This window comes from Leptinotarsa decemlineata, unplaced genomic scaffold (assembly GCF_025532065.1).
Source record: "Leptinotarsa decemlineata unplaced genomic scaffold, Ldec_3_MD MMD2_tig00026336_RagTag_RagTag, whole genome shotgun sequence".
In the NCBI taxonomy this organism is placed as follows: Eukaryota; Metazoa; Arthropoda; class Insecta; order Coleoptera; family Chrysomelidae; genus Leptinotarsa; species Leptinotarsa decemlineata.
The window spans coordinates 1155504-1179083 of NW_027412692.1; the positions used below are offsets into that span (position 1 = coordinate 1155504).

The 23580-nt window shown below is 34.7% G+C and overlaps 1 protein-coding gene across 2 annotated transcripts in view; it reads right to left on the bottom strand.

Moving 5' to 3' along the window:
* LOC111505605 (KCNQ potassium channel) overlaps nucleotides 1-23580 on the bottom strand; it is a 204561-nt gene that overhangs the window by 85120 nt on the left and 95861 nt on the right. For both annotated transcript variants that reach the window (XM_074183370.1, XM_023160448.2), the window contains exon 5: nucleotides 3383-3509. In XM_074183370.1, coding sequence (XP_074039471.1) covers nucleotides 3383-3509 — 127 coding nt within the window. The remainder of the gene's footprint in view (nucleotides 1-3382; nucleotides 3510-23580) is intronic.

Here is a 23580-nt window from a genome sequence, read left to right on the forward strand (position 1 = left end):
GACCCAAAGAAAATTTTTTTCTATTCTTCAATTGTTCATACTGTTTCATTTTTTATAATTCAATGTATTTTGAGGATACCAAATAACTCAAAGGAAAACCATCAGTAATATTCGTGTTGTTCAATTTCGCAAAACCGAATGCACCCTGAGCCTGTCGTGTTTTGTTCATGTCATTTTATTTATTTTAAAACCAGCCTCAACTGAAATTCAACAAGCCAGTTAGCAATTCTCATGTAACGGATAATGGTCTCTAGAGATCCAAATAATATTGAATGGAATCGAGCAATGAGGAATCGTTAAACGCATTTTGTATAACCACTTTGCAGATCCGCGAAGTTTTCTGAAGTTCTCCGGAGACATCTAGGATAGTATTACGCAAATAAAACTGAAGTTTAGTGAAACTGAAACGAAATGGAAAGAAAATTATGGAAAAGGTCGAGTATCATGCAGGCATTTCTTCAATTTGGCTTCTTGATTTCACTAATGGAAGTTTTGAGAAGTTTTCTCATGTTTGAGCTTTGTATTAAAATCATTGGTTCTGAAAAATGAAAGGACTATATTGCTAAATAGTCAGAGAAGTACATATGAAAAAAACAAATTAGGTACTTCGCGGAATTGGAATTGGCCGCGGTGGTAGTGCGCCCGACTCACGATCAGAAGTCCGTGGTTTCGATTCCCGCCTCAACCAGATATTTTTCTCGAGAGAATGTATCTGTTTGAAGCTGGGATGATTCTGCAACCGTGTTAGGAGTCACACGTTAAAAGGTAAGACCTCGTTAAGTCCTTAGCTCGCAGAAGTTCGATGCTCAATACGTTTAATTTTCGGACGGTGATTCGAGGAACGTGCGGATGGTCGTTGTCGTGGAGCAGGATTGGACCTCTTCTGTTAACCAGTGCCGGTTGCTGCTGACACAATTTTTGATGCAGTTCGTCGAATTCCTCACAATATGACTCTGCTATGATGGTTTGGCCCGATTGCAAGAAGTTATCGTGAATTACACCAGGCGCTGGCCTTTTTTTGGTTGATGAGAGGTGCAACATCTTGTTGAAAACTGATCACTTCCTTGGTCAACTGATTTTTCCAAATCATCTATTCTAATAAAAATATAATAATACACCTCCCATTTACCTATGTATAGTGTCTGTGTCGAAACTGATGTTTTGGAGGTATAATAAGTTATTACCCGAAGACGATTAAGAATACCAACAATCGAAACGTCGTGAAGTGACTTGGCTTGGAATCTCTTAACTTTTCATTTTCATTTTTTGTTCAATTGTTCAATTTTTTATCTGTATTTCATTTCACTATTATTCCGTTTCAGGTTTTTTGCTTAGTATAATTGTTATATTTAGCTGTTCATTTTTAATTTTTCTTTTTTAGTTCTTTCAGGAATCATTTTATATAATATCAGACAATGGAAGTGCGAACTAATGAAATTCATCATGAAAAATTGTCAGTCACCTTCAAACAACAACTGTTCTACTCGGTAACAGTATTAATGAGTTTACTTTTTGATAAACTGAAGTAATTTTAATCATAATTATCCTTGACAAGTTTTCTTTATTAGTAGATTTCCCAATTCAGGAACTTTTTACCCTAATTGGAATATTGGGTAGATGACGGATTTCGACATAGTACAGCCTTAGTGCATTAGAACTACATCATTGGTGTATAAATATGATGGACACTGTGTGTTCTTGATATGGGCTATATATCGAAGGGCTGATCAAAATTCATCATTAATTCAAGAAAATTCTGCGATCCCTCAAGAGGTGGTAGATGTGACAAAATACAAACTGCAGAAGCAATTTTCCTGTTCATTTGATGAGTCAGGATTCTTATCACACAAATTCATGAGTATCTTTTTCTTCTCGGGGGTAAAAAACCCTTCAAGAATTTTCGAATATATTCGTGGAATCCTTAATGTCGCTAATAACTCTCTGTGGTCCTTAGATGACCCTAGACTCTCTCAGATGCTTTTTTTTCTTCTTTGAATTCTGATATATATAGTTGAGTGTCAACAGTATTTTCCTAATTCGGTCTGTTACATTCTCTACAAAGGGCAGAAACACTTTTCGAACTACAGACTGATTTGGAATTGGTTTGGCCTTGTCTTTCCTGGGTCGTGTTGCTCGCAATGAACGGAGAACAATCTCTTTTCGGATCTTGTACTATCAGATTCGATGCTTCAGCCGAAGTTCCAAAAATATATGAATCAGATTTTCTCAAACAAAATATAACTTCCTTTCACTGAAAAAGTATACTCATTTTATATTCGACATTGGCCATTATCGTGAAATCGATTCATTTCGTGTTTTTATCCACAAGGACATTCGATACTATCTATTATCCTTGACACGAGAAATACTAGAGGTCGGGCATTGTCATGATAATTATAGTAATTTTGATTGAACGCAGTAGAAGCGAAATTGCTTTTACTGTTTATTGCTTATTTTACAGCGTTTCTGAAAAACAACCGATTAGAAACTAGTTCTTTCAGTTCATGTAAATAACAATTATTCTATCTGAATTTCATCACTTCGGACTTCCATTGTCTGATATTATATAAAATGATTTGAAATTCCTGAAAGAACTAAAAAAGAAGAATTAAAAATGAATAGCTGAAAATTACAATTATATTAAACAATAAAACCTGAAATGAAATAATAGTGAAATAAAATACAAGTGAAAATTGAATAATTGAACAAAAAATAAAAAGTTAAGAAATTCCAAGCCAAGTTACTTCACGTCGTTTTGATTGTTGGTATCCAAAATCGTCTTCGGGTGATGAAGTCTCCAACTCCTCTTTGGGTAACTTCAAAGGCGACAGTTTCTGAAAATATCCATAGAGTTTGTTGAATCAATCGCCTCTATATGAATTTCCTTTAAATTGAGTATGGCATTAGTAGGAGGAATTGATTTTCGAGAAAAAAAGCATTTTGGCTTTTTACTAGTTGTTTCGAATGGGCTCTCATTTTCAGTTTGAATCTGAAAGAAACTTATGTGCATATTCTATATAATTTTGGTAGTTAATTCCCTAATTAAGTTCCCTTCTTTCTTTGAAAGTTTCCCAAAGTTTAGGCAAATTGTTGTTGCGAAATATTGTTTTATTTGTGGAATATTTTGATTTGTTATACATGGTGAACGTAATATAGTTGAAATTGAGTACGAATTTTTCAAAAACGGTAACACATCTCCGTTGAATAGTTTCTAATGTTTTGTCAAGCAAAAAAATAATTCAAAGTGCTTGAAAACTATAAATTTCATAATGGAGCTCCATTTTCAAATAGACCCAACGAACACTCAATCTGAACACTCCACGAAATATTGAATAATGTTAATTATATGGTTCAACTCGTTGATGATGATGAGAAATCTTACCTATAATACATATGGGTTTCCTGATGAACCGTAGTCGTCCCCAAAATCCCATATACTTAGACCTACACCCTGCAGACCACAGTCGCACCAAGTATTCAGCTCCGAAAAATAAAACTAAACAAATTTCCTGCAACAAAACAGAAATATGAATAAACAATATAATCGTTTTTCATGTTTTGAAGAGACAAATAGGAAATGAGTTCTTATGTTTCGCAGGAAATATATAATATACCCTATGTGATGATAATAATAATAATTCAATCAGCAATCAGAATTGTCGTACAGAAATATTAGCGACGTAGTTGAAAGTGTGTTCACGTTCACTTCGAAATTTTTGGTAATTGTCTAAGTATTGTCAGTAAAGTTCTTTATACGGAACCACGAACAGTGTATTTTCACTCTACTCTGCATTACCCATAAATTATGGTGCCAAGAATGTTTGATTCTGATCAGGTGGGAACTGCAGAAATCAATCAATAGTAGTTAGTGAAATAGTAAGTATCGGCTGTAGAAGAGGCAATTACTATTTGTGTTGAAAGTTTCGCGAAAACATGGCCCCAGCAGTCAACAACCAAGTTATGATTTTGAAACTCTTCGATGACTCAGATCAATCAACTGAGAATATCGTGTCAAACTAGTATTGAAATAAGCAGACATTTCGGAGGTTCTAGAAACTCTTCCACACTGAGATGAAACCGAATGTATGCATATTTTGAAAAGGACCAGCATATAAAAAGAAACGAATCTTATTTCAAGTCCAACTTCTAAAAAAACTCAAGGAGTTTTAAATATACAGTAGTGTTTTCCTCACAGAGTTCCAACGAACAGTCCTGTTGGAAAAAATCAATGAAATGAGTTTTTATCATAACTGCTTTTGTCGATATCCGAGTTATTGCAACTGCTATTGACTTAATGTTTTACCAAGATGGGTCGAAAATTACCATCGACTGTGTTAGAAACAAACTAATAATGGAAGAAGCACGACACTTCGTGGAAATTTATATGTTGTTATGCTAAATGTTATTTGCAATGATTTAGCTAACGTAACAACTCTACGAAATTCAAAATCTTCTGTGTAAAAAATGGAATAAAATGTCAATATATCATTCCAAGGAACCCCAAATGAAACGGTGTAGCAGAACGCTTCAATCGGACGAACATGGAATAATTACACCTGTAGAAATATGGTGATCAGAATCCTTGAAGAAAATGAGAGTTTTTGTTTCAGTGGTTCATAATTATGCACCCAATTAAGATAGAATATCAAAGCTCGATTCACATCAAAAAACTAATAATGATTTGCTAGACATAATAATAAAATAGTAAAAGGCAGAAATGTTTTTCACTAAACACAAAAATATCTCTTTAAGAATAAGGCACAAATTAGATGAAGGCAGTCTGTGATGACGGTTAGGAAACAGTTATTCGAGATGAGATGAATTTTTTTCAGGAGTCACACCCTTGGGAGTTTGTGCCACCTCCGAAGAAGACGAAGATAATTGATTGCTAATGGATGGTTGACCAGAAAGTGTTGAGATGTCCTTGTACTGTTACTTGATGTTCATTAGAAAGAAACTGTTTATGCTCCAGTAGCACGAATGGTCAAAATCAGACTTTTGAATATAATTTGTATTTGCAACAACAAGAATGGTCTTTTCAAATGGCACACACAGTAGATACTCCTGTTTCATTGTGATAACCTGATGAACTTCAAGAGAAGTATGGTATATGAATTATTTGAGACCCCTTATGGACTTAAATAAGCTCAAACATTTTGGAACTCCCATTTATTAGGAAATAATTGATTTAATAAACATTTTCATTATTTTATGTTATCAATTGGTGACGAAACGTTAGCATCACAACGAACTGAACATGTTCATAAAATTTTAGATTTGAATATTTCAATATCTTTTGAACATCACATCACCATGGAAATGATATTTGTGTTTGAATGTTTCACTCTGAAAAGAATATTCCACATTATTATTGAGTTGTATTCACTTATAACTATTGTTTTATTTTATACTTGTGATTTCACAGAATTGGAGGAAGGTACTAATATGTATAATTATGTATGCAGTTCTTGTTTGTTCTTTGTTCCAAAATAATTGATGGTGCAATTATGTAGTTTTGGTCAGTTTTAGTAATCGTTAAAGTATTGTCAATATTATAACTCATTCGTGACCGTATGTATTATAAATTCTATAATAATAGTAGGTCTCTATTCCCATAATGATACAATGAATATGTGTGAAGATTTGCTGAAACGAAAAAAGCTGAAGATCAGTTGGTTGTATCAAAAGATGGAACCTCTGTTTTTCATCTTAGGCCATAATAAAAAAAGGTTCAAAACTAATTACAAATTGGAGATTGAATATATAATTGAGTCCACAGTATATTAGACACATGTATAAATGTGAAGAAAAAAAGAGGTAGTGATGTTACGAACTACTATTCTCATTGACAATACTGCTTGAATTGAGAATAATGTTTTGAATTTTTTCATAGACATCACTTTTAATTCATCGTAGATTAAGTTGAAAACTCGACCTGGTAGAGAAAATATTTTTTAATGATTCTGCTTGGTATGTAGGGGGCGTTAGTCTTCCCTTGTAACGAATGTTGATATTGTGAATATTTGAACGGTATAAAAATTTCTTTCATGAATATTTGAAAGCTTTTTTGGTAGTGATATTATGATATAGACAAGTAGTATATAATGTTTGCCGTTTTGCCATGTTGAGCTTATTGGTATCTTCGAGTTTTTGTGATACATATGTTGGCCAAGTCTGATGGCTAGTATTAAACGTAGATAATTGATTTGAACAATCTGAGTTATTCTTTTATCTTCATATCCAGTCATGGTCCATAGATTGAGCTTCCAAAATTGAATCTGGATAATACAAGAGATTGACAGAGCATGGTTTTCACTTTTTTGTTGAGACAGTGTCTGTAAGTATACATTTGTGTGATGTTCATATAAGCAATACTAATACATTATAATCAAGAATGATACCTAAATTGTTTTAATGTTAAATCGGTGTACCCACATCCTTGTCTACAGTTAATTGGAAGCCATTCGGTGATTTCTCAGCCCCCAAAGACCAAATCTGAACCTGAACTACCATTGATTTGAAGAGAATGCTGCGTAGAGGTAGAAATCAATTGGGCTATGCCTTCATCTGCATTGCGGTATTCATGCCGATGGATGGAATAAAAAATGTATTTGTCTATCATTGGCGTATAGGTTTACTTTGGAGTGTCATCTTATGTATTGTAATTCGTTACTTTTCACACATCCATTGTGAAATATATTTATTGTAACTTTTACTATCCGATTGAATGATTGATTAGACGTTTTATCTGAAATCCAGAGCAGTAATTTTATTCCGCTCTGTATTTCCCATGATAGTAGTATGAATAAGAGGTATGTTGAGACAGCATAGAATGCAGTGTATTCTAAATGAAAATGAAGATGAGTCTTCATTTTCTGTTTTCTAATATTTTACAAAAAATTGAGTGCTAACGAAGAATTATTGTAGAAATTTCTGAGATTTGGAGGATACTAAACATTTTTGCTATTATGTTTTATAATGTGATATATGAGGACCACTTTTATTCAATACTTACTTGAATAATCTGCAAAGCATTAATACTATTGGGAAAATTCAGTCTTGCTGATGATACAGTTACGGTATACAGTGCTCCAAATTGGCTATGGTTTTTTTGAGGACAAAACACAAGCACTAGAGAAAAATCCCTGAGATGCTCTCAGAGCGGTACCTGTGCAAAAGTAGCGATTCTCATTAGATTTTAATCGCTGGAGATTAAATCCATTTCTAAAAACTTTCTCAGGAAGTTTATTTCACATAAACGCAGTTCTCCTGATGAAAGAGTTCTCGAATAGTGATAATCGAGGTATACTGAGTTGAACTTCAAAATGATGAGCAGCCACAGTCCGCCGCATATTTCTTATATGTACCAGTGTAATCAAATGTGTCTAGTCATTTGAACAATTCCCGTGAAAGTATTTATGAAAGAAAGACAAATCTCAACCCTTTCTTCGATGTTCTAGGCTATCAAAGTTGCACTTGATGTTCGCGTCTCCAATCAGGCAGATGGATCTTTTCTGGATGGAATCCAGCAATTTCAGGGTATGTTTGGGGGCAGAACTCCATACATGAGAACAATGCTCCAAAAAATGTCTGATTTGAGCTTAATAAAGCTTCAAAACTTGCTGGTGCAGTGTTCCAAGCTTTCGAAAAGGAGCTTTCACAATTCCAGCGACATGATTATGCCAAAACATATTGTGTCCATTTTAGTCCCCAACAAACTTATTGAAACCGAAAGCGGAATTGTCATTATTGACATTGACATTAGTAGAGACGGTTCGAAGACAGTTATCTTCTTAGTGAAAACCAATGCCTGAGTTGTTGTGTCATTGAATTGAACCTGGTTACTCCCATGTGATGGGCTACCGATCGAGCGCATCCCCAGGTGGCAGATGGGGAACGGCCAGGGAACTGTTCGGAATGCCAATGTAGCCTTACGGACGGGGTCCCCGAACTCCTGGTCAGTGGCAGAAATGAGTAGGGTGAGGGGAACTGAAACTTTCCAAAAGCATTTGCAAAACATGCCACCGTGGACCAGCCTATCCAACCAAAGGTGTAAGAATCGTGCCAATAGCTGAATAGCCGCATGGAGATATGCGCTTACGAACAATCCCCTTGGGGAATCGGGCGAAATCTCATTGTAATCAGCCTACCTCTAGTAATGCGGGGCTCTGCCAGAGATGACCAAATGATCATGAATGGTCATGTACGATGTATAGAAATCTAAATGTAACTAATATGCATAAAATTAATCTGGAACTAATATTATGTGATTTCATGCTGAACTGTGTCGATGTGAATATTATATATAAAAATTTACTAGACAGGATAAAATTGCACCAATGAAATCATTTATGAGCAGAGAGGATTGCTTAACTTATTATGATTACGAAATGAGAGTAAAGGCAAAAGAAAGAGATACAGCATTCAAACTATTCAAATTACAGAATAGCACGAACAACTGGGTCAGTTATAAAAAAATTAGAAATGAATATATCCATTTATTAAAAAGTAAAAAAGCAAATTACTATTTCAATAAGACATATTTAAATGCGAAAGATCCAAGTAAGATGTGGAAAACTTCAAAAAGCCTTGTCAACTCAAGGAGAAATGTTAACTGCTTCAGTAGAGCTATTGAATTTGAATACAATGGGGCCATAACAAAAGTTAATGAAAAAATGATATTGCGCAGAATTTCAATTTTTATTACATTGAAAGCATTGAAAATATTTTAAATACTAATGATACTGGACCAAAAAATGGAGTCATTTGTACCATTTTGTATGTACCTTCTCTGAATTTAAATTAATTGGATTGTCTGAGTTAGCAAAATTGGTCAATGAACTAGACAACAAACAAGGCAGTGAAATAATAGATATGAGGTTCGTTATATCTACTTTTGGAGTCATTGGACATGTGTTACTTCACTTTATTAACAGTTCTTTATCGTATGGAAAGTTTCCAAATTACTTGAAAACTAGTAAAGTTGTACCAATACAAAAAATTCAAAATTCCATAAAATCATGTGAATTTCGACCAATTAATACATTACCGAGAAGTGAGAAACTACTAGAATCTGTCGTATATAAACAATTACTGAGATATTTGAATGTCAATAATATACTAATGTCAAATCAGTCTGGCTTTAGGCAAAATCATTCATGTAAATCTGCGCTTCAGTTAACAATAACTAAATGGAAACAATAGATAGACCAAGGGCAATATATAGTGGCTGTATTTTTGTACCTCAAAAGTGCATTCGAAACAATTGATAGAATTCTTATAATGAAGCTAAAAAGCATTGGCATTGATGGTAATGTACTTGACTGGTTTATTGATTATTTGTCAAACAGGAGCCAGATCACAAAGATTGACAACTATTTATCGACTCCTATATTAAATGAATTTGGTGTGCCACAAGGAAGTGTCTTAGGACCCTTCTTGTTTGTGATATATATTAATGATATAAGCTTTGCTCATAACTGTGATTTCATAAATTTATTTGCTGATGATGCACTACTTTGCGTTACCAATAATAATCTAAATGAAGCAATTTGTAAAATAAATACATCATTGGAAACTATGACAACCTACTTGAATACAAATGAATTGAAACTCAATTCTGCTAAAACTAAGGCTATGATTCTAACTACTCCCTTCAAGTATGCTAACCTTGACATATCTGAATACCACATTAATATTGAGAACACAGAAATTGAAGTCGTTACTGAATTCAAATATCTTGGTTTTATGCTTGATAACAATGTCACTTTCAATAAACATTTTTTATATACTTATAAAAAGATTTTTAAAAAATTATATTTTTTCAGTCGTATATCAGCTAGTCTCTCAGCTTTCTCTAACATTACTGTGTATAATACAATCATAAAGCCACACTTTGATTATTGTGCTCTATTCATTAGATCAAAATAAAATATCAGCTTTACAGAAACTGCAGAATAGAGGTATGCGTATAATATTAAAATGCAACCGTTATACAAATATATCATTAATGCTGGATCAGCTTCAATGGCTCTCCGTGAGAGCCATTTTTAAAATTTTAAACAATCATCTCCCTACCTATTTTAATGACTTCATTGTTTTCAACTCTGATATTCATAGATATTCTACAAGAAATAATGCAAGTTTTTATTTATCTAGATGCAATCTGTCAAGTACTATGAAGTCCATGTTCTATAGGGGTTTGAACGATTTCAATAAATTACCGAATGATATTAAAAAAGCTCAGACTGTTAAGGAATTCAAAAAACGCCTTATCAGATTCATAAAAATTATGAAATGAATTTGATACCTATTTTATATTGTTTTGTCTTTAGATAAATTTATATGTAACTACCTGTATACTTATTTTTATTTGTATTTTTTAATATTGGTCCTGTCAGAAAGTTAATAATATTTTTTTTTTAATATGTAATGTAATGCAATATGTAATTTTGTATGTAAATTATGTTTTCCTATTTTCAATAAACTGTTATTATTATTATTACAAATTGTGAACTGAATTTGATACCAATTCCATATTTTATATTGTTTTGTCTTTAGATGAATTTATATGTAACTACCTGTATACTTATTTTTATTTGTATATTTTAATATTGGTCTTGTCAGAAAGTCATTGTAAATTTTTTTCTTGATATTTCTACATGTAATTTTTGTATGTAAATTAGGTTTCCTATTTCAATAAACTATTATATTTATCATTTATCATTTTTTTTATCACTCTTCCCTTGCTACTCGTGAGAATACACATCAATGAAACAAACACAAAAACAGGTACAACAAAAACAAAAACCAATCCCGAGGCTGGACAGAAGTGCTCACCTCAATCTAAGGTGGCTGGTGATGAACAGAAATGTCCACCCCAATCTACCGCTCAGAATGAGGCTGGACGTAGCAGATCACCTCGGTATGTAATACAAAGGCCAATGCCAAGGAGAGAGCGAAAAAGGAGAGAGTGGCAGCAAATATAAGTATATCCTCCTCCTCCCCCCGACCACTTCCAATTGCAAGCATACTTCCTGCGGCGGGCGCCAAGGGCTCCGCCATGAATAGAGGCAAGGAACCGGCTGCCCCTACAGGAAAGCGCCCTCACTTGTGCACCTTCACGAAGGGAACCCCAAGAAGGTTGAAGAAGCAGCGCAATGACAGTAATGTCGCTGCACCTTTCAAAACCTTCGCGGAGGCAGCCGTGAGACACCTCAAAGTTGCCAAAGAGAATGAGTGTTTGGCGAGTCTTCGCTAACACCTGCCGATATAAAGAGTGACAGGATGGACGATGACATAAGAGGACAACTCCTTGGGAGAATGTACAATGGGTCACATGTGGCCTAAGTGCTGTGGGCCTGCACTCACCCTTCCTACTCTATAGATACAGACACAGAACCTGGTTATACTTTCACCCTAATTCGAAATCACTTCTAGATGCTCATTAAGATATGCAACCTCCTGCTGCCGGTGAAGATGTACCTCCGTAGCCGATGTCATGGAATCCAAATGGGATGACGAGACGAGTGTGCTGTCATCAGGAAAGCAATATATTTGATTCTTGGTTTTTTCCAATAAGTCGTTAGTATACAATAAAAAGAGAGTTGGAAATAATTCACAGCTGAAGAGCCATACATAAAAATGGTCCGACAAGCCATAGCATCAAAGTTTGGCAAGAAAACCCTCATGCCACATACGGTCAAAGGCTTCAGAAATATCAAACGCATCAGCTCTTGATTCTCCATGTTTCTCGATTGCGTTATTCCAAATATGGGTGACATACGATAGAAGGTCGCCTATTGATCTCTATTTCCGAAAGCCATATTGATGATCGCTCAAGATGTTGAAGCTTTCCAAATATTTGAGGATAAGATGTTTTCAGATTTTCTCCATGATTTTTTATATCACTGATAGCAAAGCGACTGGTCTATAGTTGTTGGGAATAGCCTGAATGCGAGAAATTTTCCACCAAGAAGGAAAAACCCCTTTCTCATTGGAAGGTTGAAAAGTCTGCAAAATACTGGTGTGAGTTCATTTGGGCACTTTTGAAGTACGCTGACGGGGACTTCATCAGAGTCAGACGCCTTGTTGACATTGAGTTGTTTTAAAATTCGCCTAATTAGACGCTGTCGAAAAGTATAGAATTTCAGGGCGAAGAGGTGTGGAATAAAACTGCCTCATAAACATAGGCATTTTTCGAAAACACTTCTTAAGATGGATACTAAATTACAATCATTATGTATGTCCCACTGAAAAGTTAATCAAAGAAAGATGGTATAACTCACTATGGAAAAATTGTTTCATATTAGTTCTATACCAATGAGAGATAAATCCAACAAATCAAGATTTCTAAGAAATTTTCAGTAGTCATTTCCAAATATGTGCATAATGAAATCCATAGATCTGAATTTCCAAATGATTCAACACTGAAAATATAATTGTTACTATTTTTGTTAACGTATCAATTAATCCTCAATACAAGTAATTCCACTTCGTGAGCTTGAATTGTTTATTCATGTTGAGATTCCTCAATGTTGTGTAACCATAACTATCATTGATTATGGGATTGAGAATTTCGTGATTCGGATATTTCATGACGGAAAAACAGATACTTCAATAAAAACCGATGGTTGGAATTCATACTCGACTCCATTATGCTTTCATGGAAATCTTCCACTCACAAAACACTTCAGTACCCTGATATGACGAGAAAGGGGATGTGAATAGAAATTTCTCGCATGCCCGCTTTCTCCCTTAGATGTACGAGGCACTGAGTAAATGGAATGAATATAATATGAGGTATTTGAAATCCGCATATTTCGAAATGAAGTAAGCTATTCGTTCGGAATGGTTTTTTTTAAGTTCGGACCTAAGGAGGTAGAAGCAATGCTTTTGTGGCTCATTTGCGCATTTCCAGAAGTTAGAATGTGGCTCATGAATTCATTTGAGAAATGGCAAATCTAGCTGTGCCTCTAAGATGCGTGAACGATAAAAAGAAACAAGACAAAACAAGACAAGTTTTGTCTCCCAAGAAACTACATTCATGAATATACATAATTTTACACATAATTTTATACATAAATAAATAAAGATTGAACACCTGGATGGCAAGAAGATTTATGAACTTCTAGCAGAATCTTTCAGGATTGGCTAACTCCAAGGTGTTTATTCACCCTTCGAAGCTTGATACCAAACAGTTGCAATAGAGATGAACTACGATGTCTAACAGGCGTTCTTACAGGTCACTGTCATTTGAATAATCATATGCAGAGACTCGGACTGTCGGAAGACAGTGTGTGTCGCCTCTGTTTGGAAAATGATGGAACAGCAGAACACATACTTTTTGCCTACTCCGCTGGGAACCGAATCAGGTTTTTGGAATTCGGCAGAGTCGTACTCGTACCATCTTACCTGAAAGACCACTCACCATATAAACCAATCGGCTTCGTTAAGAAGCTGGGTTTATTTGGTCGAGTGTGAATAGATGTGAGTCACAATAAACCCTTGCCGGTTGCACTAACTTTGGACCTAACCTAATCTACATATTATTGTGAGATTTCCACTATTTTGTAAACTGTAGAAACAGTTTTACAAAACCGCTAGAAGTGCATAAGAGAAAAAATGTTTGATTTTTTTTGATCATACAAACGTTTGCAAGAACATCATATTGAAACTGAGTAATATTCTGGAAAACATCAATTTTCTTTTCCATTTCGTTGTTTGATGGTAGAATCTATTGGAGAGGGTCGTCAGAAAATTCTTTGAGATAATATTACATTTTTTTCTGTAGAAGTTTTCCCATAATAGGGAAGCCCAAGCAGGGATTTCGGGATTTACTGAAGTGCGGCAGATTGATAAACAGAGGGATACCTTGTAACCGGTTAAGTACCTACACCAAATATGAGCCCTATATATAAGGCCGCCCGTGAAGGATAAAGGCTCAGATTAGTAAAATTAATTGATCATCAGAAATTCTCTAGCGCGTCAGATTAAGGTAGAGTGAGTTAATTATATTGTAAAAAATGTATATTCCAGTAATCTGACAATTTGAGAGTGACGTAAAGAAAGAGGATGGCAGCAGAGTTGTAAAAAAACGTCATCTCGACATTTCGAGCGTCCTAATTTTTTTTTATTTTGAAGAAAATAATTCAAGGATATCAAAAAATATATAATCTGACGATTTTCGCAAGCCGAAATAGCAAAAATTCGTCGAAAAAGTTCAATGCGTGCAGCTGCTTGATGCCTATTTTTCCCCTTTCCGCGTTTCTATTCCTTTTTCACTTTTTCTCTATCTGTTACTCTCTAACTCCGTCCCCACTCTGAATTCTGTTGCCATGACGCCATCACAGCTGATCACAGAGACTCGTTCGTGATGAAGATGAAGATGATGATTAATTAATCAATTAATTGATGGATGTAGCCGTTACTACGTGGTAGGAAATCATAATGAAGAAAAGAGAAAATAAACTTTCTACGTTTTTTACCACTTTTATTTGTAACCAACACTTTCTATGTTTTTTATCACTTTTATTTGTAACTAATGTTACTGCAGTTTCGTCCTATAAGGACATTTTCAAACTTATATATTGTATAACGTTAGTTACAAATAAAAGTGGTAAAAAACATAGAAAGTTTCATTTCTCTTTTCTTCATCAATTTCATCAATCAATCAATTGATTATAAAAAATTAAATTTTATTGAGTATTTTTTTTTAAATTATGTTTTTATAAATACAAGTATTCTACTTGAATAATATACACTTATTCATTTGCATGCCATTTCCTGAGCTTTTTAATTAATTAAGTTCAATGTTGAAAAAAAAAAAATTAAAAAAAATTTTTTCGTCAGATTAGGCGAATCCCTCTAGATAATCGTCAGATTATGAGACAGCACGTCTAAAACATAAAAATGAAGCATATATATCTTAATCTGACACGTTTGAGTATTTAAAATGACAATTTTTTTTTGCACATTATAATAATGGCCGCGAGTTTGCGTCAGATCGAAATCGTCAGATTATTGAATGAGAGCTTTTTTTGGTGCACTTAACACCCCCTTAGAAAATCTGACGCGCTCGATTAAATTTTTTTTTCATGTTTAACCCTTACGTACAACCACCCATCATGCAAACGATCAGATTACCATACCAACATTATTAAAAATACGTAGGACATTGATGGTATCAATATCTGACGCTTGGTATCAATATATATCAAAATATAGCCGCTTCCCCCACCGATGAAAAGGTATATATTATAAAACATTTTTTTATTCTTATCATCTAAGCTTGGCACGGGCACACTTGCAGACCGGTTTCGGGCAAGTGTGCCCGTTCCATAATTGAAGGTCGACTCTTTCAGTTGTATTGCCAATTGCATATGCAGGACATTTTCTGTGAAGATTCCTGCACTGACGCCTGTCTGATATAATCCAACGCCCTTCGTGGTATTAGCCAGGGGAGTAGTTGTTTTCTGATAGGCGTCAGTCCATTAAACCTACTGTGTAGGTATATAGAGACTGGCTTGAACGTTTGAAGTTCCATTTGCTTTAGATTTGTTTACTGCCAGTCTTCAAGCATAGCCCATTGACTAATAAGAAAGTTTTTATTCCTTATTTAGAGGAATCGGGCAAATTACGGATGTGCAGTTAGTTAGTACCTCGTCCACTAGATGGAGTGACATTTTTGATGTTCGCTCCAACTTCGGAAGGGGAATGAAATACTCTGAAAGAATTCCGATTTTCAATTGTGGAATATCATTGACTTTAGGTCGATGATGGTCACTATCTTGCACTGATGAGTGGCTAATAAGCCCGAAACCGGTCTGCAAGTGTGCCCGTTCCATAATTGAAGGTCGACTCTTTCAGTTGTATTGCCAATTGCATATGCAGGACATTTTCTGTGAAGATTCCTGCACTGACGCCTGTCTGATATAATCCAACGCCCTTCGTGGTATTAGCCAGGGGAGTAGTTGTTTTCTGATAGGCGTCAGTCCATTAAACCTACTGTGTAGGTATATAGAGACTGGCTTGAACGTTTGAAGTTCCATTTGCTTTAGATTTGAAAAATAAAGATAAAGGTCCTGAAAATATGAGTTATGGCTAATTCGATTCGAAATCACCTCTAGAAGAATGTTGTTGGAGGATTTTGTTGCAGGTAAAAAATTGCAATTATTATCAACAAAATAAGATTAACAAAAAATTATATTTAGATTTTCGTTATTAACTCAAAAAATATTGATATTTAAACAATTTTTAAAGAGGCTCGTTAAAGAGGAGGAAATTTCCGATGAAAAAGTCCCGACTTCCGAAACTCTATCTCTTTTATTTATAATTTTGATTTGACGTTGAAAATAAGGTTCCGCGCGGCTGTTACAGCATGCGCGCTCTGCCGCTGAGAGTTTATCAAAAGAAATAATTTTTTTATAACATAAAATGTCATCTTGGAAATTTAAAAAAAATCTAGTATCTTCTTAACACTTGAATGAATCGAGTCCCGTAGAAAAAAAGTTTTATCACCATTTTTCAAAAAGTTATTCAATTATTAACTAACAAATTTTTTCCCAATCTCCGTTAGCATAAATAATGGGATAAAAGCTATGAATAATTGGCCTATAAATTTTAAACTTCGTGGAGCCCTTTTGATATATATAGTTCATACGATATGCGATAAAACTTCATAAAAATTTATTGATTTGTTAATTATGATTTTTTATGACTATTGCAAAATGAAATATCTAAAAATTGTTGATAAAATTGTTTTTTCAATTGACGTTCAGCTATGCCTGTTTTTACATTAAACAATGAAAGTTATTAACATAGGATATGATTTTTTACGTAATTTGTTTATTGAATTGTTTTAAATAAATAGAGAAATTATTTCTTTTGATAAACTCTCTTTAGTGGCAGCGCGCGCATGTCGTAACAGTCGCGCGGAACCCTATTTTCAACGTCAAATTGAAATTATAAATAATGGAGATAGAGTTTCGGGTGTCGGGACTTTTTTATCGGCCTCTTTAATGAGCTTTCTTCAAAATTGCTTAAATATTAATATTTTTTGAGTTATAAACGAAAAAAGAAATACCATTTTTTTAATCTCATTTTGTTAATAACAATTGCAATTTTTTACCTGCACCAAAATCCTACAAAAACATTTTTCTAGAGGTGATTCCGAATCGAATGAGCTATCGCTCATATGTTTAGGATCTTTATCTCTATTCTTCATGTTTTTGAACTTGTTGATTAGACTAATTGAAGACATAGTTATTGGATATGATACGTATACAGGTATATAATCTACAGAACATTGTTCGCAATATTGATAACACAGATACAATCCATATAATAATTTCGAAGGTTGTTTGTCTGAAGATTATAATATGATTTTCCGCCTACTATCGATACATGGTTTTTGTCAAGAAGTGTTTCGATTCCGGATAGCTTATCATCTTCATTCTCTGTGTAACAATTTAATTTCCATTCAATGAGTATATACTAATACGCCTGAAGAAGCTCTTGTATAGCAAAACAAGTGTTGCGTGTTTAGTGAAAATTTTACACGATAAAGTGTTTCTTGAATTTGTTATGGATTTTTATCAAGTATCGGCCGATTCTATCAAATATCTGAAATCTATAGTTGAATTGAAAAGAAAATTATCAAAAAATATTTTACTAAGATCATTCGTCTCTTTATTCAGAAACTCATTGAAAAATAATAAACATTGATAATAATTAAATCATAAATATTATACTTTAAATGATATATTTCATTGTTGATTTATGGTATCATTTATGTATCATATACAACTGCATTCACCACGCACAATGAAATAGTTCTTTCTGTAGTTTCACAATTTATTACATAACTAATAATTGAAAACATTTTGTAAATTATATGGGTGTTATTATGAATGAATTATTATCTATAATATTATAGCAATCCTTATCAATTAAGCAGGACAAATTCATTCGGCCCCACACACACACCCCGATGCAACACCCGTGATGAAGAAAGGTTGTAAAAATTTTGGTTTTGGGCTATTGAGGCGCTCTAGGAGTGGTGCAAAAGTATCGATTCACGTCGGATTTAAATCGCTGGAGATCATATTCATTTGGAAAAACGTTCTCAGTAAGAGTATTTCACATAAACGCAGTTCTTCAAATGAAAGAGTTTCCAAACAGTGAAGTTCGAGCTGTACTTAGTTGAATCTCAAAACGATGAACAGCCACAGTCCGTCGCATATTTCTGATAAGTACCGCTCTTGGTGGAATCAAATGTGCCAAGTTACTTGGACACCTCTCGTGAAAGTATCTACAAAAGAGAGACAAATCTCCAACCTTTCGTCGATCTTCCAGACTATCAAAGTTGCAAGTGATATTCGTATCTCCAATCAGGCGGATGGATTTTTTCTGGATGGAATACAGCAGCTTGAGGGTATGCTTAGGGGCGTAGCTCTATACATGTGAACAATACTCCAAGGTCTAATCTGAGCTTTATGAAGCATCAAAAGTTGCTAGGGATTGTATAGTTTCCTGGTTCGGAACACGGTTCCAAGACTTTGAGATTTTGAGCGATATGATTGTGTCCATTTCAACCCCCAACAAACTTATTGAGCAGAATTGTTTGTCCTGACATTATTATATCCAGTTCGAAGACATTTATCTTTTTGGAGAAAACCGATGCCTGAATTTTTGGTGGCATTGAATCGAACCTGGTTACTGTTATACCAACTCAAAATCATCCCTAGATCCTCATCAAGATATGCAACCTCCTCCTGCTGATGAAGATGTGCACCCAAATACAAGTGTGCTGTTGTCAGCAAAGCAATATATTGTATTCTCAGTTTCTTTCAATAAGTAGTTGATATACAATAGAGAGAGGGTTGAAGACAATATGGATCCCTGGGGAACACCATCGTTGATGGTGCAGGTTGCAGGGAAAGTTTTTCGAGGAAGCTGGAGAGCCATACACAAAAATGATCTGACAAGCCATAGCATCAAAGTTTGGCCAACAAACCCTCATGCCACACAAGGTCAAAGGCGTTAGAACTATCAAGCGCAACAGCTCTTGATTCTCCATATTTCTCGATTGCGTTATTCCAAATATGGGTGACATACGATAGAAGGTCACCTGTTAATCTTTGTTTCCGAAAGTCATATTGATGATCGCTCAATTTGTTGAAGCCTTCCAAATAATTGAAGATATGGTGTTTAAGGCTTCCTCTATGATATTTTATATCACTAAAAGCAAAGCGACTGATCTACACTTACTTGAAAGATTTTTTTTGCTCTTTTTGGGAATAGGCTGAACGAACACGAAGAAAAAACCCCTTTCTTGTACAGGTTGAAGAAATTTACACATATCTATCTCCAATATCTTGCCTCAAAGTTTCAACACACATTTTGAATATCATCCTATATTTTATCTTCCATTCATAGAGACATTCGATGCTTCCTTGAGGAAATTTGAGAGATCAGTGAAACTGTAGCGAACTCGCAAAACAACATCATTAACAGTCGTGTTTTGAGAAACAAAATATACATTACAAATGAGCCTGCAGGTATGCGGAAAATACCATTCCATGATAAAATAATTCCATTACATTCTCCTTCGTTGAAGATGGAGAGCTGGCATCGAAAATGTGCAAGAGTTTTCTGAAGTCTTTCATTTTCAAATCGGGTTACATTTTAGTTGAAAAAATTATAGAGTAAATACTTCCGGTACACGGACAACTGGCGATGGCACATTGGCAGAGGTGTAATATTAACTAACATTAACTAACGTTTCCATACTGTTTTATGACAGTACAAAATTCATAGACAACAAGCATATTAAGAGGTTGAGGTTGAGAAAAAGTTAGTTGGTATAGGATGTATCCGTTTGCCACAGACATTTTTTTTTATTATGATTTGTCCAACTTTTCTCTACTTACTTACTGGATATTGAGAATAATTTTTGTTTGAAGGTGGTTGGCAATGTTCTTGTTGAATTTCTTCAGTTCGGACTTCCATTGTCTGATATAATATAAAATGATGTGAAATAAAAATTGAAATTATTGTATTTTAAAAGTCATTAATATTTTTTTTTCGTTTTCCCACAGTATTAAAGTTGTATCAGTGGCATGGGGTATATGATTTTGAGCAAGGAACATCCATAGTATATGACGCTATAAATTGTATTTTCGGCAAGCAGAAAAGATATAATATGGATCAGCAATGGATTCGTTTTCGCATAGACAGATGTCAGTACCAGAGATTCCAATTTTATGCAAATGAGCGGGGTATCTCCCATGTTCCAGTCTCAACCGACTGATGATTACAGTGTGAGCTCTTGATACAATGACATGTAACTTCCTCTTGAAGATGATCACTTGGCGATCGAAACACGTGTCTATGTGTTAAAATAACGGTTTCGTGTTGGGAAAAAACTCCAGTAATATTTATTGCACTGTGATTGGAAGTGTTTTGTACAACTTTACCAAGAAAGTATTCCACCGATGTTTCATTTTGTTTCTGTCAAGACTGAGCATATCTTTATAACTATGTTTTTTGGTTATCAAAGGAAGTTTCGAGGTTTTTTGACTAGTTCATCTGCATTACTGTTTCCTGTGATTCCAACGTGATTTTTATCCGAAACAAAAACAATCCGTTGATTTCTTTTAGAGAGTTTACAACCCAATGAGTGCTTTCTTCATGGCCAATATATCTGCTTTGTATATCGAGCAGAAACTAAGTATTCGATATTGAAAATTGATGTCAAAATTTGGGCCAAGAACTGCCAAACCAGAACCGTGCTTAGTTTTTTAATCATCCGCATATATCTTCATGAAATTCTGATAATAATTGTGAGTTGCATTGATATTGTTACCAAAAATAATTTTACAGATTACGAGGGGAAATATTAAACTTATATTTGAGAGTAATGAGTGCATTTGCCAGAGGCAAGATATTCTTTTTTATCTCGTATTCACTTGTTGAATTTTTTATGGATAATTGAAGAACAAGCCTGTTTATAGGATTAATAAAAAACAATTACAAAGAACATATTCTTTCAAAATTAAAAAATTCTCTTCTCACTCTCCAAAGTTGTTATCGAGCTTCACCTAATAATGCTGGAGTTGGTGTTGATTTCGGTACAAGTTTACGTCAACCATTTTCAAAAAACAATTCTATTGGAAGTGTGGTGATTTATAATCCTACTGAATAGATGGAATTAAGAATCAAATCAAAGAATGAATGAATGAAATATTTATGAAAAACGAAATATGAAAATATATAAATAAATGAACACAGTTGCTAGTATCAACAAGTATTTTCGAAAAATAACCGAAACGCACGTCGCTGAAGGTGAAAAGCACCCAAACACTCATAAAATCTTTTTTTTTGTAATACGATAGAACGACAGGTTGGACCCAGTGAAGTATCATAAACCCGCCTATGCAGCTGTGGCAAAACATAACAGAACCACAAAATTTTGTTTGAGCACTCTGTTAGCGTTTTTCATTTATACTGACCATTCATTACTTTCCACTATAAGAAAACAAAGTAGACATCAGTTTCACCTATTTTATTGGTAACAGGTACGAGTAGATACCAGATATGACTCACGTGTCCTTAGTTGTATTCCTGTTTAATATTATATTTGCCCGTTTTCTATGAATTTTGAGTTTTCAGAAGACAGTCTAAAGCGCCCAGGTGTCTCGGTATCACTATAGTAACTTTCTATTACTATTTTCGAGGTCAGCTCTTTAAACAGAAAAATAACTATAAACAACGCAACGTTCATGTATGTCTTTCGCAACGGTTCCCTTGATAAACCGTCGAAATATGTACTTCAGGTAAGATTACTCAGCATCCAGTTTGTACCTGCTAGGATTCACTAACCTTTTTTCTAAAGATATCAACTCGATACGATTCAATCCTAATGTGACACATACGAGGGCTATTCAAAAAATAAGGTGAATTTTTAAATTTCGCGGGCTACGTACACTAGATTAGCGATGTTCTATTTTTTTCATGTTGGTACACTCGTATCGAACATATGTTCACAATTTCAGATGTTTTGCATGTTTAGTCAGTTGGTGAGAGGCATAAAAGTTGGAAGTTTTTTGCATGTTCGGCGATTTTCTGCTATCGAAGAAAATGTATCAAGTAATTTGCATCAAATGTTGTGTTAAAACCTAAATATTGACAGTGGGATACGGTGATTGTACTTTGAGTAAGAAAAATGTTTACAAGTGGGACACAGGAGGTCGAGAAGATGAGAATGACGACTTTCGTCCTGGACCCCCGAGCACATCAACAACCGATGAATTGTTTTGGAGAATCGTCGAGTTGGTTACAAAATTGCTGAATTTTGACCAAACAAACCGTCGTATGAGCATGGCTCATTAATTGTTGAATGACGTCAGTGGCGATCCAGATTTGCTGGTGACGAATAATAGAGTTATGTTATCGAAACCAAAGTCCAATCGTCAATGAAGCAGCCAAGGAGAGTCAAGACCGAAAAAGTACGCTAAGTTCGATCGAATGTCAAGGTTTTGCTGTTTTATCGATTAGCGTGGCTTAGTGCATCAGGAGTTCTTGGCACATGGTTGTACCATAGTAAAAATCAACCAGTAAGTCCACTCCCACTACTTTCATTCATACATTCATAAAGTTCTCGGTGACCTCGAAACGAAGTGTGAAGCCAATTTCGTTCTTTCACATTAGACGTGCGCTCGTATATCCATTCAATATCTCCAGTTCCCAACCTTTTTTTGATGTTCCAGACTGACAAGGTTGCGTATAGCATTTGGATGCTCGCTCAAGTGGATGGCTCCTCAGGATAAGCTCAAACCATAGGAGGTCTAATTTGACCTTTATAAAGAAACTAACTGACCTGGCAAACTTCGACTGCCTATTAATTGATGAATGTCGTGTTAGATTAACAGCTGAGTTATCTTAACTCTTTCATATTGTATCCTTGAAGTACGAAGTCGGGTCATTTCAATGCCCAGCAGTAGATTTTGTGTCACATCCGGAACAGGAGATCCACTGCAAAAACAGTAGACAACACCCAACAAGGTGCTCCTCTCATGTGATTTCTTCTTCATCTGCAGTGGATTCATTCGAAATATCAGAAAGTCTAATTGCAGGATTGTGAATATTCATGCGCGAACAATCACAAAAATAACATCATTGTCTTTGCAAACAGCATGACAACTGTCATAACGGACTCCCTCTCCGACCACGATACAGGACAGTTGTGCCGATAACGACCGTCCTCAAAGATGTTGTGGCCGGAGTGAAGTCTAAAACAGAGGTGTAGTTAAAATGAATAATGTAACGATTTCATAAATATCGAAGTCAAAGGCAAATTGAGAGGACTGACGCCCCCCTACGCCAGTAACCAGGCTGGATGTCGACGGATTCGACAAGGTCGTTTATTCTATGAGAATTAAAAAAAATGTGAAGTGTATGTTTATGCGATAGAAAAACCAAATGGTCTCCCGAAAAGGAGGAGACTATTATGTAATTATTCATCAGTATTTTCAACAAAATACTGATAGCATGAAAAAGTAAATGGGGTGGCAGCATTCC